This window comes from Symphalangus syndactylus, chromosome 9, assembly GCF_028878055.3.
Source record: "Symphalangus syndactylus isolate Jambi chromosome 9, NHGRI_mSymSyn1-v2.1_pri, whole genome shotgun sequence".
Classification (NCBI taxonomy): domain Eukaryota; kingdom Metazoa; phylum Chordata; class Mammalia; order Primates; family Hylobatidae; genus Symphalangus; species Symphalangus syndactylus.
Window position 1 is genome coordinate 93,105,403 of NC_072431.2, and position 17,886 is coordinate 93,123,288.

Here is a 17,886-nt window from a genome sequence, read left to right on the forward strand (position 1 = left end):
AACTGAACTCAAGCTCATTTAGCATAATGAAGAATTTATTAGTTTGTCTATCTAGGAAGGATGTTAGGGTAGTACAGAGAACTGAAGGAAAAGTGTTAGGAAACTCAATAGAAACTGAACACAGCTAGGCCTCCCGTCCTTGTTCCCTTTTGAATGTTTTCCTCTTGACTTGTCTTTGCTTCTCCTTGCCTCATTCTTTCCTATTGTGGATGACCTTTCCGCATGGAGGGAGCATGGCTGCAGACAGCTTCAGCTTCAGCTTTATCCCCAGCAGAAGGCAAGAACTCCTGGTGATCTACCTGCCTCGTCCTTGCAAAGTGCTAGGATTGATTACCGGCGCGAGCCACTGCCACCAGCTAACAAACTTAAGAGATCCTTATTAAGGATATTTATACTAGGTTGGATCACATTTATTGCAAATTTTTTTTCAGATTGTTATTCGTGTTTAAATTTTTAAAATACTTTCAATTAATATATAAAAATTACACATGGGTCATGCTAATCTTCTCTGTATTGTTCCAGTTTTAGTATATATGCTGCTGAAGCGAGCATTGTCTTTAAATTTTTATAAAGGTTTTTGGAATTCAGAAGTTTTTAAGCTTGCTTGTATCAAATCATCAGGCTCTTCTTTGATGCTTTCTGCCTTTTGTGTTTTATTAGTTTGCTAGGGCTGCCATAAAAAAGTACCACAGATGGGTGCTTAACTAACAGAAATGGGTTTTCTCACTGTTACGGAGGCTGGAAGTCAGAGATCAGGGTGCTATCAGTGTTGGTTCCTTCTGAGGGCTTTCTCCTTGGCTTACAGATGGCTGTCTTCTCCCTGTGTCCTTAGATGGTCTTCCCTCTGTACCTTCTGTGTTCAGATTTCCTCCTCTTAAAAGAATAACAGACAAACACGCTGTATTAGGGCCCGGCCTGAAGACCTAATTTTAACTTACTTCTTTTGAGGTCCTGTCTCCAAATACGGCTACATTCTGAGCTACTGGGGGTTAGGATTTGAACATACAAATTTTGAGGGGGGACACAATTCACCTATAACAGTTCTCATACTAAATAGGCCTCTATTGCCCTGAGAGGATTTAAGGATTTGAAGGAAGTCATTTAAACTAGTTAAGATTTAGTATCTTCATTAATTTACTGCAAATAATAACACCTGTCACTCAGGGCTGTGAAGAAGAGTGAGTAAAGTGCATGTCCACGGTGCCCAGCCCCATGCCTGCTCTGGGCTCCTGCCCGCCACTCCTTCTGGCAGCTGTCCCCTAGCCTTCATGATGTCAATGCCAGACACTGGGAAAGCAAAGACTTTTCTCTGCAAGTTTCCATTATATTGCAAGCCAACCATAGCTAATAGCACTTTTCCCCACCTGTCAAGTAAATGGGCTGAATTGTTGCTAAGATTAGCATACATGGCTAACATACAGAAAATGAAATACTGAGCCTCCACACTGGATTTCATTCTCTGTTTATTCTCTTTCTGCTGAGTGCTTGCATGTTCTGTTCTGAACACACCGTGTTCCCTCATTTCTGAAGCCGCAAACTTCCTCTTAGGCCCCGGGCTGTCTTCAGAATGGCCATCAGGTCCCTGATACGGGAACCTGAAATGACACCCCCACCATATACCCATCCATCCAGACCCTCCGGTGTAGGGCAGGTGGGGGGGACATGTGCCCACCACTGCTGCTCCCATGGGAAACAAAGACTGGCTTCAGCAAACCTGGACACTCATACATCCTGAATAATGTCAGCTGACAGCACCACCGACTTCATGTATTCTTTGACCTAGACACTAAAGGTATTGAGACAATTTCAGTCTGTTTGGCTTAAGAAGGATGGTAGCACAAAGAGAAGAGCAAAACTTTTACCCAAAGCCTGTTTCGGTGGCCCCTCATGAGGTTCAGTGTACCATGCAGGGCGGTGTTCTCAAAAGTGAAGACTAGGCCAAGTGCGGTGGCTCACGCCTGTAATCCCAGTACTTTGGGAGGCCGAGGTGGGCGGATCACCTGAGGTCAGGAGTTCGAGACCAGCCTGGCCAACATGGTGAAACCCCATCTCTACTAAAAATACAAAAATTAGCCGCACAAGGTGGTGCCTGCTTGTAATCCCAACTACTCGGGAGGCTGAGGCAGGAGAATCACTTGAACCCGGGGGGGCGGAGATTACAGTGAGCCGAGATTGTGCCACTGCACTTCAGCCTGGGCGACAGAGTGAGACTTTGTCTCAAAAAAAGAAAAAGAAAAAAAAAATGTGAAGACTAGAGGGCTCCAGGAAGACAGCAGGGCCAAGAGGGAAGGCTGCTTTCAGTGGGTGATCCTCCTGAAGCCCTTTCCCTTTCTGCCTAACCTAATGCAAGGGGAAAATGTGGTCTATGTCTTTTTCTATCAAAGACAACTCAACATTAAAAATATGAGATGAACAGCTCTGTTTCCACTATCCCCATCATCATTATAAACCCATTATCCATCATCAGTAGATAATGACTTAGCGGGGCAGAGGACAGCTTTCCTGGGGAGGAAGGAAGGGGCTGAGGAGTGGAAGCAGATCGTTTCTCCAGCTGTTTGGTGTTTCTCTCCCATTGATCTGCCCTGGCCTCCACTGGCCCATCTGTTGGGCTTGTGAGTGCAGTGGGGGAGGGGACACACACGGTTCACCAGGGCAAGTGTGCTCGTTTCCTCAACACACAGCTTCTACAGGAATGGCCATACAGGCTTAATTTTTTTCTCAGTAGGGTTTACTGTGCAACAGAAAGACTAGACAGAGCATTAAAAGGTTCAAAGCCATTGCAGTCACCCAAAACTAAAACTATATAGGAAATTCGGAAGAAACAAAAAGTGATCAGATATTTGGGAGCTTTGTGGAACTGAAAGAGTTAATTAAGATGTATGGAAAAACCTGTAGAGATGTAGCAGATCTTTAAGAGACTACAGCAAGAGGCCTCTTGAACTTGGGGCATAGAACAATGTGTAGAGAGATGAGTTTCTAGGTGGGAGTCAAAGCGATTTCTGTCTGTCGTCTTCAAAATGCCACCCAAGCTAGGGAGACATTTAGTAGAAGAGTGGGCTTGTTCACGGGTTATAGAGTCAGATGTTACTCTTATACAGACTTCAGTACCTAACTCTAGAAAAAGTGATTCCTCTTTATTTAATCCACTCAACTATAAACACACCATTTAACATGCATATCGAGGTGATAGAATCTTAATATTAAACATGGAACAATTCCCATATTTTTGGAATGGAATAAAGTCAAGCCAGCAGGCAAGCAGGAATGGTATAGCATTCTCCACCCATTCTTTACCCACCACCTGGGATTTGATGTGACTTTGGAAGGCATGGTGATTAGAATGTCTAGCCACCTGCCTAGACTTCTCTTTTGTTTCTCCCTTTAATGGTTCTTAAATTTTAGTTTGTATAAGAATTATTATACCCAGCTGCCTACACAACTTCTTGTAGCTTGTATTTTACTGGGCAATTTAAGTAATATTAGGTTATCTACTTTGGTAATTTTGACAACACTAGGCTCAGTACTGCTGGTAGCTCTAATGAGATGTTCATTGAGGAGGGGATGCATTCATACAACAGCTATGTGTTAAAATGCCTGCCTGCCACGGCCCTGAGTCTGTAACTGTGAATGCGATGTGGACCTTGCCCTTAGAGTACTCCAGATGTAGTGGGGAGAAGTTGACAAAGGGAGTCCAATAACCCCAGAGTTATGCTGGGGGAAGCATAGGACACCAGGATGCTGACTTTGTTGGCTGAAGATTTTAGAATGTATTTCCTTCTCAGTTATACCTCACCAAGAGGAGTTGGGCTTGTATGCTGATCTTTCCAGGAGAGCCTGATGAGACCATGTGCCTTGTGTCCAGTTCAAGGATGCGATAGGTTGCCCTGATCATCAGTAATCTGCCTAGAGTATTTGCTAGCTTACCACCTGTATTAGTCCGTTTGCATGTTGCTAATAAAGACATACCAGAGACTGAGTAATTTATAAAGGAAAAAAGGGGTTTCCATGGACTCAGTTTCACGTGGATGGGAGGCCTCACAATCATGGCAGAAAGCTCTTACATGGCGGCGGACAAGAGAGAATGAGAACCAAGTGAGAGGGTGTTCCCCTTATAAAGCCTTGAGATCTCTTGAGGCTTATTCATTATAAGAATAAGAATACCATAAGAATAGTACCATAAGAATAGTATGGGGGAAACTTCCCCTGTAATTCAATTATCTCCCACCGGGTCCCTTCTACAACACGTGAAAATTTGTCCAGACTGAGGGGAAGGGACTGTTGACCTCTAGAGGGCAGAGGCCAGGGATGCTGCTAGCTGTCCTGCAATGCTCAGGGCAGCTCCTACAGCAAAGAAGTATGGCCCCAACTGCTAATTGGGCCAGGAATGAGAAAGCCCAGGCTAGAATTTAGAACCTTTCTTCCCTAAATTTCATCAGAAGTAACAGTGATTATATATAGAAGCCTTAAGTGCTGTTTTCTTGTGAAAATATAAATTTAAGAGGATAAAGTCTGGACTTCTGAGGATAAAATATGAAGTAGATTATCCATTCTGCAATTGTGCACCTGGCTGTACCCCAGAGAAGTCTTGCTATGCCCCCCTCCCTTTCTCTTGTGGTTTGTTAATGTTGGGGAAAACTGATGAGGTCTAATTGCGCTTGGTTAAGTGAATTCCCAAGGGGAAGCCTCCTTGCTCCTTTGCTCTCAATGGCTGCTTTGTGTACAGTTCCCCTCTGACTCTCCACTGGAGCCACGTTATTGTATTCTCACCTGTTCAACAGGTTTTCCCTGAACGGTCTGAGAAATAAATACCAGTTAAAGGGGTAGAAAAACAAGCTTGGCCTTTGATTCCTAGAAGGTTAGATGACCTCTTTTGCTGTAATTCTAGACGATTTTATGTAGAGGTGGGGGCAAGGTGCTTAAAATGCATTTTTATTTTTATTATTTACTGTCTTAACCCCTAAGATTGTGTATGCTTTCTTTTGAATAGTGTTACCTAAAATTCACACAGTCTCTTTGCACATTAGAGCCTGCTTTCTTAATTCTTATTCTAGGGTATGTAATTGAACTTGGATGTTGGACTGAAGTAATGTAGCACAGATAAAATGGATTGTTCTTAGAGCTCTCAAGTATTCAAAGAGCATACAGACTATGGAGAGGAAGTCCGAAGTACAGATTGTTTGCTTGCATTTGCACATAGAAGACACTATAATTACTTAACAAGTCCCTACTGTTGGATATTCAATTGTTTTCAGGTTTTGAGAATTATAAACAAATTGGCATTGCTATGGTTAATAATTATTTCTTGAGGATAACATCCTAGAAAATTAAAATTACTCAAAGAGGATGCGAAATTTTAAGGCTTTTCATATAGTTTGCCAAAGGCCCTCTGGAAAGCTGTGCTGATTTACACTCTGAATAGGTGTGCAGGGACACACAGCTTCCTTCTTTAGAAGTCACAAACCAAGAGGTGTGGTGGAAGTGTCGAGGGGGTCACGAGTTCTCTGAACACATTCACTTACTATTCTTGCCCTTATTTGGCTTCAGCAAGTCACCTGTTTCAGGAACATAACAGGCGTGCTCCTGCCTTGGGGCCTTCGCACTTGCTGATTTTTTGGCCTAGAACCTGATTTCTCCGGACATCCACGGGGCCCCCATCCTCACCTCTCAGATGTCTTTTTTTTTTATTTTTTATTTTTTTGAGACGGAGTCTTGCTCTGTTGCCCAGGCTGGAGTGCAGTGGCATGATCTCGGCTCACTGCAAGCTCCGCCTCCTGGGTTCATGCTATTTTCCTGTCTCAGCCTCCCGAGTAGTTGGGACTACAGGCGCCCACAACCACGCCCGGCTAATTTTTTGTATTTTTAGTAGAGACGGGGTTTCATGGTGTTAGCCAGGATGGTCTTGATCTCCTGACCTTGTGATCCGCCCGTCTCAGCCTCCCAAACTGCTGGGGTTACAGGTGTGAGCCACGGTACCCGGCTTGAGACAGAGTCTCGCTCTGTTGCCCACGCTGGTGTGCAGTGGTGCGATCTCGGCCCCCTGCAACCTCCACCTCCCGGGTTCAAATGATTCTCTTGCCACAGCCTCCTGAGTAGCTGCGATTACAAGCACCACCACTCCAGGCTAATTTTTGTATTTTTTAGTAGAGATGAGGTTTCACCATGTTGGCCAGGCTGGTCCTGAACTCCTGGCCTCAAGTGATCCACCTGCCTCAGTCTCAAAGTGTTGGGATTACAGGCGTGAGCCACCGCACCTGGCCTCAGATGTCTTTACTCAGATGCTGCCTTCTTGGTGAACCTTTCTCTGATTTTCCTGTTTAAAATTGTATTCCTGCCCCTCCCACACTGGTAGAGGCACAGGCTTCAGTTTCCTTTGCTGCTTGATTTTTCTTCGTATCCTCTGTTGCTAACTCCCAGGTTTGCTGCTGTATATCCCCAGCACGGGGAATAGACCTGGCACTGAGCAGAGGCTCAATAATTATTTGTTGAATGAGTGACTAAACCACTGCTTTGTAGATTTGCTCTTGCTGGTTACCACTGATTAGCTTCTCAGCAGGCTTCCCTAATCATCTTTGGCCAAAGGAGTAGCGGTTTTGTTTTGGTTCATTTCCTTTACTTGTCAGCTGCGCTGAAGTTAGTTATTTATATAACTGCTGGTGTTGCTGAGGCTTCCATTATTAACTCTGCTATCTCTATTGTCTCAGTAATGTCCAGCTACTGCTGAGATCTGGGATAGTAACTCACAAGGCCTACTCTAGTCTGGTAAAGGACCAAATGCACATGTTTAAGATCTTCGTTACAGATACCAATTTCTCAAAAAAGACAGAGAACCCAATAGAAAAGGGGCAAATGTTTGGATTGTTCACAGAAAGGGAGCATGTGTCTTTTTCTCTTTATGTTCAGCCTCACTCACAATAAGAGAAATATAATTTTAAAATACATGAAGATTTTATTTTTCAACGTCAGGTTTGCAAAAATTCATTCTGTTGGTGAGGCTGGGTGTAAATAGGCAACCTCATACAAGTCCAGTGGAGAGAAATTTGGAAATGGTTATCAATATTAACTGTATTTGTGTTTCGACCCAGCAGTTTTACTTCTGTGAATCTATTGTAAGGATGTACTTGCATATGTGCAAAATTAGTTATATATAAGTTTATGGATCATGGTTTGGTTTATGATAGCTAAACTTAAGAAATCACCCAAATGGCCCACAGCAGGGGACTGGTTCATCAAATAGGACACATCCACACAATGAACTACTATGTAGCTGTAAAAAGAATCAGGATGCTCTCTTTGTACTAACATAGAAGGATTTAGAAAATATACTAAAAGAAACAAAAAGAATGCTCCCTTTTGGCCAGGCATGGTGGCTCACACCTGCAATCCCAGCACTTTGGGAGGCTGGGGAGGGCGGATCACCTGAGGTCAGGAGTTCGAGACCAGCCTGGCCAACATGGTGGAACCCTGTCTCTACTAAAAATACAAAAATTAGCTGGGTGTGGTGGTGTGCGCCTGTAATCCTAGCTACTTGGGAAGCTGAGGCGGGAGAATTGCTTGAACCCGGGAGGTGGAGGTTGCCTTGAGCTGAGATCATGCCCCTGCACTCCAGCCTGGGCAACAGAGGGAGACTGTCTCAAAAAAAAAAAAAAGAAAAAGAATGCTGCCTTTTATATAAAGAAAGTGGAAAATGTAATAATATATTTTTGTATTTGCCTTCTATACTGAAGACATTTTGGAGGGATACCTAATGACTTTGGATAACTGGAAGGATAAGAAGTGAAAGCAGATATTGGGCTGGCGGGTGACACTGGGAGAAGAGACTCTACACTGTCCGTCTTTGTACACACAAACACACACACACAAGTTTGTATCACATGATTGTTAACAAAAAATTAATTTTAAAAAGAAATGGGGCTGGGCCAGGTGGCTCACGCCTGTAATCACAGCACTTTGGGAGGCCGAGGTGGGCAGATCACCCAGAGTGCGAGACCAGCCTGGCCAACATGGCCAAACTTTGTCTCTACTAAACATATAAAAATTAGCCAGGCGTGGTGGTGGGCCCCTGTTATCCTAGCTACTTGGGAGGCTGAGGCAGAATTGCTTGAACTCGAGGTGGAGGTTGCAGTGAGCCAAAATTGCGCCACTGGGCAACAGAACCAGCCTCTGTCTCAAAAAAAAAAAAAAAAAGAAAAAAAAAGAAAAGAAATGGGCTAGCCTGGGAAGAGGCAGCAGAGGATAATGGTTACCTCCTTTGTGTAAGAAGCACGATTCATTCAAGTGAGAATTCAAAGTCTGTTCTGAATGCCATTCAGTCCACATCTGTACATTTTCTGCCCCATCCTCCACCGAAGGTGCATTGTGCAAACCGACCATGGGGAGGGAGTATGGGTGTGCATGTGTGTGAGCTCTCAGAGTGTTTCTCCTTCTTCGTGATATCCTGGTTGCTATAGTGCGGAGGTCTATTTGTGACACACAGAAAACACTTTAAAGAAACACTGCTTCCTGACCATGACTTCTTGGGCAATCTGTCCTTCCGCAGACTGTTGAGTGCCAGACGTTTACATGCATGTCTGGACAGAGAGTGAGCCTGGCTCATTCAGACCCTGGGCACCATTCGGAGCAGAACTCAGTGGTAAGGAACAGCTTTTTTTCCACTGAAGATTTGCGCAAGCCATGCCCCACAGGGCAGCGTCTCCTGGTGGCTTTGGTTCAAGGGCATTGGCACGGGCACCCCCATCTTTCTTCTTTCCTCAGGAGCCCATTGTACCGTTGGCTGTGCCCCTGCACCTTCAGCACCCAGGCACCAAGGGGAGCCGTTTTTCATACCAAACCACCAGTGAAAACAGGAAGTGATGAAGCAAAATTCACCCTGCATCTGCACTGAGTGACTTCTCTTTTTTTTTTCTGTCATTCCTCATTAGGTATAGACACGTGCGGCCGTTTATGCTGTAGGATCCCCAGTCCCACTGGCTTTGAACATTTTGGGGACTTACAATGCCGCCACCCGCGGACATCGTCAAGGTGGCCATAGAATGGCCGGGCGCCTACCCCAAACTCATGGAAATTGATCAGGTTAGTAACGTGACAGCATTGGGTGTCTTATTTTCAGTTTCCTTTCTACACTGGAATTTTCACAGACTTTGGATAGCTCAGTCTTCTGCCTTTCTCTCTCTAGCTGTGTTGAAAAATCTGTGCAATAATAGTTGCAATGTAGCTTGATTTCTGTAGCACATATAGTGATGGATGGGGTTTTTATACTCTTCCAGCATCCACTTGGATTGTGTCAATACAGGATTTGTGTCTGAAGCTAGGAAGGAGGTGGGAGGGACAAGTGGATCGAGCCCTGGGCAGTTGACACAGTGGAGGCTGCCCCATCCCTGCCTTGCCATGACACATGAATATGTGCAGATTGTTGGAACACAGGCAAGACAAAACTTAATTTTTAAAATCCCTTTTTTTTTTCATTTTTTGCAGAAGCAGCCAAATGCATTGTACTTTGTTACATTAATAGCTTTATAATGAAATTAGTATAGAGGGGTTCAGTCTTGGATTTCAGCCAATTGTAATTTTTATTTTTAGTGTAATTCATTATGTGTCTAGCACATTGTCCGCCATGTAGTAAATACTCAACAAATGTTTATTGAATTAAAAAAATATTAAGAAGACTTATAAAAGTGGCTTGACCCATAAAGGCATCCTTTAACTTGAGTCTTGAGAATTGCATGGTGTGATTCTCAAGCACTGTTTGATTATAGGTTATCTCAGAATGGTTACTTTTGTCCTCACTTTACTGTAGTCACTCTAGAGCAAATGATTGAAAGAATAAAAGGTTAAGACCTAATACATACTTACAGGTTTTATAATGTATATAATATAGGGTTCTGGATGGCTTTCTACATTTTCAAAATTACAATAACCATGGCAACTCCAATCTTTATGTTCTCTATACTATTTTACGATTATGATTTACAATTTTTTTCCTGGTCAGATTTTATTATCTGGTGGCAGATCAATGCAAGAGTTACATGGAATTGTGTGAATCCAAGGGAATCATTAAAATGAATTACACGGGTCAGATCAGAATTAATTGAACTTAAACTCAAATGTAAGAAAGGGTAAATTTTTGGGATTTTTGTCAAAAAAAGCTGTCATCAGACCACACATCATTGTCATTTTAACTGCTCTCTAAGGTAGTTTTCTACTGACTCAAGAAGGAACCTATACAAATAGAGAAAAGTAGAGATGGCTAATAGTTTCAGATACATTTGAGTCAGGCAACAGATGCTTGTCTGCTTTCATGTGTGGTTTGAGATGCTAGTTAAAATTTACCTTAAGAAAATGTTTGGAGATACTTGGTGCAGACTAAATGTAGTTTGGATTAGGTTTGGCCACAGCCTAAGAGACCAATGGCTTCAGTGAGATAGAAGTTGGTCTCACACACGTGTAGAGAGGTCCCGAATGCCCTGCAGTGGCATGCAGTCGGGCCCTCTGTCTTGTTGCATTGCCCTTCTCAATCTGTGGGGCTTTGGACCACATGCTTGGGCCTCACCTGAAAGCACACTAGAAATGCAGAATCTCTGGTCTTATTCCAGACCTCTTGACCCGAGTCTGCATTTTAACAAGATCTCCAGGGTATCCCTGTGTGTAATTCAATCTGAGACGTGCTGAGCTGGATACCTGATGCCCAAGCCCGGGTACTAATCAGAACTACCCAGGCACTTATTCGAAATAACTGTTTTCAGTGGTCCCATCCCAAGAGACTGTAACTTAGTGGTTCTGGTAAACTGTTTAATTTTGATTCTGCCATGGTCAGCGCAGTTTGGGAACCTCTGCTTTAAGACAGCAGCTCTTGACAGACAGTCCTCCTTACCTGTGAGGTTAGTGTAGTGTTCTCTGCCTTTGGAGATGGCCTTTGCTATGTGTGTGTTTTAATATATATATTTTTAAATTATCTTTTTTTGAATAATTTTAGATTTACAGAAAATTACAAAGATTGTATATGCTTATATTTATACCCTTTTTCCAGTTTCCCCTCATGTTAATATCTTAATCTTGGTACATTAGTCAAAACTAAGAAATTGACATTGGTACATTACATTACCAACTTTATTTGGATTTCACCAGATTTTCCACTAATGTCCTTATTCTGTTCGAGGATCCAATCCAGGGATACCAATTGTCATGTTTCCTCAGTCTCCTTCCATTTTGGACAATTTCTCAGTCTTTCCTTGTTTTTCATGGCCTGATAGCTTTGACAAGTAATTTTATGTTGGTACAATTTTAAACACGCAAAAATTGCCAGGATAGTACAAAGAACTCTGTACCTACTTTTTCTGAACCATCTGATGGAGCCCTGGAAGCACCATCCCCCTTCACCCCGAACACTCAGTATGTATGTCCTAAGATTGTAGCCATTCTCTTACATAATAATCACAGTACATTTATAAAACCAGAAATAAATTGAATACTGGTATAATGCTATCATCAAATTCACAGTTCGTAATCCATATTCAGATTCCTTCAGTTGTCCCAATGAGGTCCTCTATAGCTATTTTCTCTGTGGTGTAATATCCTGTCCAGGATCATGTACTATGTTTATTGTCAGGTCTCTTTGATCTCCATTGATCTTTAGAAATTTCTCAGTCTTTATCTTTTGTGACCTTGACATTTTTGTAGAGTACAGGACAGCTATTTTAGAAAAAGTCTTCAGTTTGGAGTTCTCTCACATATCCTACTGATCAGATTCGAGTTTTGTATTTTTGGCAGAAATGTAGAGAAATGATGTGTCCTTTTTGGCTCATCATATGAAGAGGCACATGGTGTTGCGTTGCCTAATTCTTGATTATTATTCTGGTTTTACAGATGACAAGTGTAAATAGTTGGTTAAATTGTAGGCCTCCTATTAATCACATATGGAAACATAGGCAATTAGGAATGCAGACTCTTCCTGCCCTGCATTTGCTGGAATTACAATGAGACTTATGGAAGTGTTGCTGTCGGATGTTGTTTCTTGATTGAATCAGAAGTTGGCATGAGAATTAGAAGTATGTTTCCACATGCAATGAAGAGTAGAAGAAATGATTATTACTTGGGTTTTCTCCTAATCTTCTACCTTGTTCAGTAAAGATCACATAACCTGCCTCTCTCCTATAGCATGTTAGCTTCATTTAGAAAGCTCTTTGCTTCTTTTTAGCCTGGATAGCTGCTATTTCACTAAAAGCCATTTCCAAAAGTTGGGTTAAGCACTGCTGCTCTATTGTCTCCCAAAATTTTGGGTGCGTTTCCACTTATCACGTTATATTGTCTGTGTCTATCAACTGAACCCAGTGGTCCTCAACCTTGAGTGTGTACAAGAAGCATCCAGGGAGCTTGTACAAAATGCACATACCAGCTTGTGCAAAATGCAGCCCCAGCTGCAGAGATTGTGATTCTGTTGGCCAGGGGCAGGGCCTTTCATCTGCATCTGTGATAAGCATCAGATGAATCTAATCCAAGGGCTTCCACAGTTTGAGAAGCAGTCATTAGACTGGGAACTGCCTGTCTTTGAGTGTTGTTTCTCCTTGCCTGGTGAACAGTCCTTAAAATGAAAAGATATTTCATGAATGAATAACTGGGAGGCGGTGCTTCCTGAGTAGTGATTATCTTATCAGGTGCTCAATTCTGCTCAGCCACCCTCCATCAGTGCCTGGAGTTTTCAGAGGGACATCTGCCCATGATGGACTTGTTTATCTTCTTTCTAAATATTTAGGAGAAAATTCTGTGTTTCCACTCAGCAGGAAAACTCCCCAGGAGCTTCTTACACATGGACTTTGCTGTATCACGGGAAGGTCTCAAAAGAATTATCAGCTCACTGGTTCCTGACTCCTGCTCTCGCCTTCACAATGTATTGTTGAGTTTCAAGCTCGGGGAGCCGCTTGAGGCTGAGGATGCTTCTTGTCTGGATATATCAAGGCTCCTGCATCCACTGTTCTTGTTAACCTATTATGTCCTGAATAATGTATTTGTTTCTCGGTCAAGAGTCTGGAATCCCAAACACTTCAATAAGCAGCATCTGGTAAGAGGCAGTGGGCTCCAAGAACATTTAAACCTGGATGTGAGCACTTGTTTTCGTTCCTTCAGCTGCTATAACAAAGTACCTTAAACTGGGCAATTTACAAACAACAGAAATTTATTGTTCACATTTCTGGAGCCTGGGAAGTCCAAGATCAAGGCACCAGTGGATGTGGTGTGTGATGAGGGCTTGTTCCTCATAGATTGAGCCTTGTATGTTTCCCCACAGGCAAAAGGGGCAAACAGGCTCTGTCAAGCATGTTTTTATACCACCACCGTGGGGGCCAGGTTTCAAACAGATGAATTTTGGGGAGACACAAACATTCATACCATAGCAGTCCTGGAGCCCTGCTTTCTGTGAAAGGCTTAGTTAGCCTTATTGAGCCTCAGTTTCTTTGGGATAATAATTTGCTACTTTGATGGTCCTTGTGAAGATTAAAGAAAACAAGTGAAAAGAATGTAGCATGTTGCATAGCTTAGAGCGATTCCTCAATAAAAGCAGCCATTATTACTGTTAGTTTAAGCACATTCTCATTAGATTAGAAAATTAGGTACTCTGTTTCCTGTTCACCTGCACTTCCATTGTGAACAGTTGCCCTCTGTTCTTATTCTTTCTCTGCCTAACTTTTTAAATGTTTAGGAAGGAGACAAAATTAAAAGATAAGTGGGAGGCATCCTCTGGTAATAAAGAGGTGTCCTAACTGGACACATAGCCAATTTGTGCTATGGAATATTCACTGGCTCCCTAGTACTCTGTGATTTTTTTTTTCCATCTTGGCCACTCACCATTTCTGAGCAGCAGCTTTTCTGTTCCCTGCATAAACTCTTCAAGCCTCCAGTATTTTCTGTCTCTGCCCTGCCCCCTCAGGCCTTGCTTTTCAAGGAAGACACAGACCAGAAAGCTACCATTCTGTCTTTGCCTTAGAATTTCTCTGCCTACATATTTGCATGGCATCACAGACTACCTTTGTCTCCTGCCTTCTTGTTTTGTTTTGCTTTTTCTACTGCCAGCAGAGGAGGGAAGAGGTGGGTCCCAATTTGTTTCCAGTGCTTTCAGCTTATCCCAACCCCCAATGCTCCACGTAGGTGTTTTTCATTTGTTTGTTTGTTTTTATTATACTTTAAGTTTTAGGGTACATGTGCACAACGTGTGGGTTAGTTACATATGTATACATGTGCCATGTTGGTGTGCTGCACCCATTAATTCGTAATTTAATGTTAGGTATATCTCCTAATGCTGTCCCTCCCCCCTTCCCCCACCCCACAACAGGCCCTGGTGTGTGATGTTCCCCTTCCTGTGTCCATGTGTTCTCACTGTTCAATTCCTACCTATGAGTGAGAACATGCAGTGTTTGGTTTTTTGTCCTTGCCGATAGTTTGCTGAGAATGGATCCAAAGGACATGAACTCATCATTTTTTATGGCTGCATAGTATTCCACGGTGTGTATGTGCCACATTTTCTTAATCCAGTCTATCATTGCTGGACATTTGGCTTGGTTCCAAGTCTTTGCTATTGTGAATAGTGCTGCAATAAACATATGTGTGCATGTGTCTTTAAAGCAGCATGATTTATAATCCTTTGGGTATATACCCAGTAATGAGGTTGCTGGGTCAAATGGTATTAGCCCATCCTTTCTACCCTACCTGGGGCTTGTCCCATCCATGTTCTCTTCTCTTATTCTTTTCTTCTTCTCTGTCTTCAACAGTGAACTCTTCTGTTTTCACCTTGGAAAATCCTCCCCTTGACCTAGTAACTCTCTTTTGGTAGTATTTTATTCTGTTTTTCCATTCCAAGCTTATTTAAATGTTACCAATATATGCCATCTATGTTGTTCCATGCTTATTTTAATCTTTGCATGAGCAACAATTTACCTCTCTACAGGGCTCCCCTTTTTGGTGGCACCTCTGCCTTGGTTGTCCTCACCCTCTCGGTTACACTCGGCAAAGCTGCTCATTCTCGTCTTCTTGAAACTCTCCCTTCCTTCCTCTAGCTTCAGTCCCTGAGTTTCTTCCTCCTTGTTTGATTCATCTGGGATTGTTTCCTTCCTGGTTTCTCTTTTTTCTAGATCAGTTCTGACCTCAGTGCTAAGCCCTCTGGTCTGTGTGTTCACTGTTGGCACTCTTTGTCTTAGAGTCCATGTTCGCTCGTGACGTTAAAGTTTCACCTCTGCCTACATACATAGCAGCAGTTCCCATCACCGGTGTAGCCTGCCAGCTAACCACTAGTTTCATTTCTCTATTGGGTGGATATATGATTCCCTTCTCTAACTTCAGTTGTCTACAGAAGAGACAAATGATTAGTGAAACTGCCCATATGTTAACCTGAAGAAAGGGGTCTCACAGGTATTACCAACTTTTTGAGGTTATATCATGTAGAGGAAGGACCATTAGATATGTTCTTTTTTTTTTTTTTTCCTTGACACAGGGTCTCACTGTGTCACCCAGGCTAGAGTACAATGACTCAATCAAAGCTCACTGCAACCTCTAATTCTGGGCTCAAGAGATCCTCCTGCCTCAGGTCTCGAGTAGCTGAGATTACAGTTGTGCACCACCATGACTGGCTAATCTTTGTATTTTTAGTAGTAATGGGGTTTGCCATGTTGCCCAGGCTGGTCTCAAACTCCTGGACTTAAGCGATCCTCCCACCTCAGCCTCCCAAAGTGCTGGGATTACAGTCCATGAGCCACCACACCCTGCCTAGATGTGTTGTTTATGGCCCAAGTGTAGGAACTCCATCCTATTTGTGCTAGGAGAGACATTTCACCTTCACTCAAGAAAAGCCAGCACGGGCCATCTCAGCAGGCGAGGAGATCCATCATCTCTACTAAGTGTGCATCACATAAATGCTTGGAGAAGATGTTCAGAGGATATTCAGGCCCAAAAAGGGCAATGGGAAGAGATACATGGTTTTCAACCTTAGTTCTGCTTCTCAAATGGCTTGGGGCAGAGGGGTGGCTGCTGAGGGCTTCCGGGCACTCCTCGCTCACTCCTGCTGCAGCACCTTTGTATTGTCCCGTTTTCATTTGTGGATGATTTGGGGAAAGATTTTGTTTGAAAAAAGTTTATCAGTTTAAAAAAATAGAGATGGATGATTCTTGAGCTTTCCGATATTCCTGAGACTTCAGTCAGATTCTTTAGGGAGGCTTTGCATCCTTCCATATTTTTCATAAACATTATCCCTGGGCCAAGGTAGTGTCTGCAGGCACTGTATGTGATTCCCAGGTACCCTTCCGTTTTATAGAAGCTACTCCTTTAGACGCTTGTTCCCGCACATTCATGGTCTTTTTTCATCTCTTGCCGTTTCCTTCTAAAAGTATGCCACCTTGAATGCCCCCTGCCTTCTCCCAGCTCTCCACTGCTTTAAATCCTGGCTTTGCTAAGCACTGCAGAGAGCCTCCTTTGTACTCAAACCTTTTCTGATCGCATTATAATGCAGTCTTTTCTCCAGCTTTCTAATTTCTTATATCATTTTCTTTGCCTGTAGCTTTTATTTGCAGTTAATATATTTCACACGTAACGTAATTTACATTTTTCTTTTTTCGTGCTCACTTCTCTTGAAATAGATTATAAGCTCTTGGAGGTCAGCCTGTGGCTTGCATACATTTGTATCCTGTGGTTCATCACATTGATCTCCATTACTGTGTGTCTACAGTAGGTTTCAATTCTGAAGAGTGAAGATAAGAATAAAACACTGGTGGTCCTCATTCTCCAAACAGAAAAATTATAATAGCATCCCTACCCCAGTATGTTGGGAGGGGGTTAGTTCCCTAAAAGAAACACAGATGCATGTGTTTTAGGTAAGTGTGATTGCCTGCAGTTTTTCAACTACCATATTTCTATAGCATATTTAAGATATAATTCCATATGCATAAATTTGATTTACGCAAGACCTTTGAAAAGCTCATTGAGTAAAACCCATTTGAGTTTTTGCACTTGACATGGAATTTTGCTCATTAGTAGTAGTAATAATAACAGCAAGTGCCACACACTATGTGGCAGGCAGCAGAAGGCCTTGCACGTGGGATTTTATCACCTTACTACAGTCTTCAAGATCGGCTTAGGCTCCCTACTTCATAGTTATTCAAAGGTTCATTAACTTGCCCAAGATTACTCAGCTAGGAAGGTACTGATTTGAATCCAGCACTGTATGACACTAAAACCCAGGCAGTTTTTTGGTTTTGTTCTTGTTGTTGAGACGGAGTTTTGCTCTTGTTGCCCCGGCCGGGATGCAGTGGTGCAATCCTGGCTCACTGCAACCTCCATCTCCCAAGTTCAAGCAATTATCCTGCCTCAGCCTCCCGAGTAGCTGGGATTACAAGGTGCCCGCCACCATGCCTGGCTAATTTTTGTATCTTTAGTAGAGGCGGGGTTTCATCATGTTGGCCAGGCTTAGACATTGCCAAATGTGTCTTGGGTGGTGGACAGAGTCTCCTCCTGTTGAGAATGGACTAGGTCAGGGGCTCCTGAGCTTGCTTCTGTATCAGAATCACTCATGAAACATGTTGAAAATACACAGAGGATCATTGTGTAGTGATTCAAGGTTCAGGGATCCTTGTTTTTATGAAGCTCCCCTGGTGATGCTCGTGCTGTTGGACCTACATTTGAAAATGTTGTAAAGTCCTTGAAATTTATCACTCTCCCTGCAGGAGCTACCTTTGGCTCCCACGGTAACTTTTAGTGAGTCCTTTAAAGGTAGTGCCTCAATTTATCCATGAGGGAAATGGTCCTAAAAATTCTTAGCCTCTCCTTTACAGAGAGTACAAACATAGCTTTAAGAGCTCATTTTGCTCCAATTAAGAAAGCTGTAATAAAGACTGTGATACTGCACCATTGCTTTCA

General features: G+C 42.8%; 1 protein-coding gene and 1 non-coding gene across 14 annotated transcripts in view; one reads left to right on the forward strand and one right to left on the reverse strand.

Annotated features, from left to right (window-relative positions):
- The window catches only part of ELMO1 (engulfment and cell motility 1), a 594,311-nt gene that overhangs the window by 98,611 nt on the left and 477,814 nt on the right, over positions 1-17,886 (forward strand). For 11 of the 13 annotated variants that reach the window (XR_008660142.2, XM_055293399.2, XM_055293401.2 and 8 more), the window contains exon 2: positions 8,919-9,069. Coding sequence is in view for 12 of the 13 variants with exons in the window: in XM_055293399.2 (XP_055149374.1) it covers positions 8,992-9,069 (78 nt within the window). In the remaining variant the exon portion in view is untranslated. Of the gene's footprint in view, positions 1-8,346; positions 8,630-8,918; positions 9,070-17,886 lie in introns of those variants that run through there. The other 2 variants (XM_063608970.1, XM_055293400.2) reach the window with 2 other exon arrangements.
- On the reverse strand, positions 446-552 carry LOC129490844 (U6 spliceosomal RNA). The gene has a single exon (XR_008660333.1). It is a non-coding gene; the product is annotated as a U6 spliceosomal RNA (small nuclear RNA).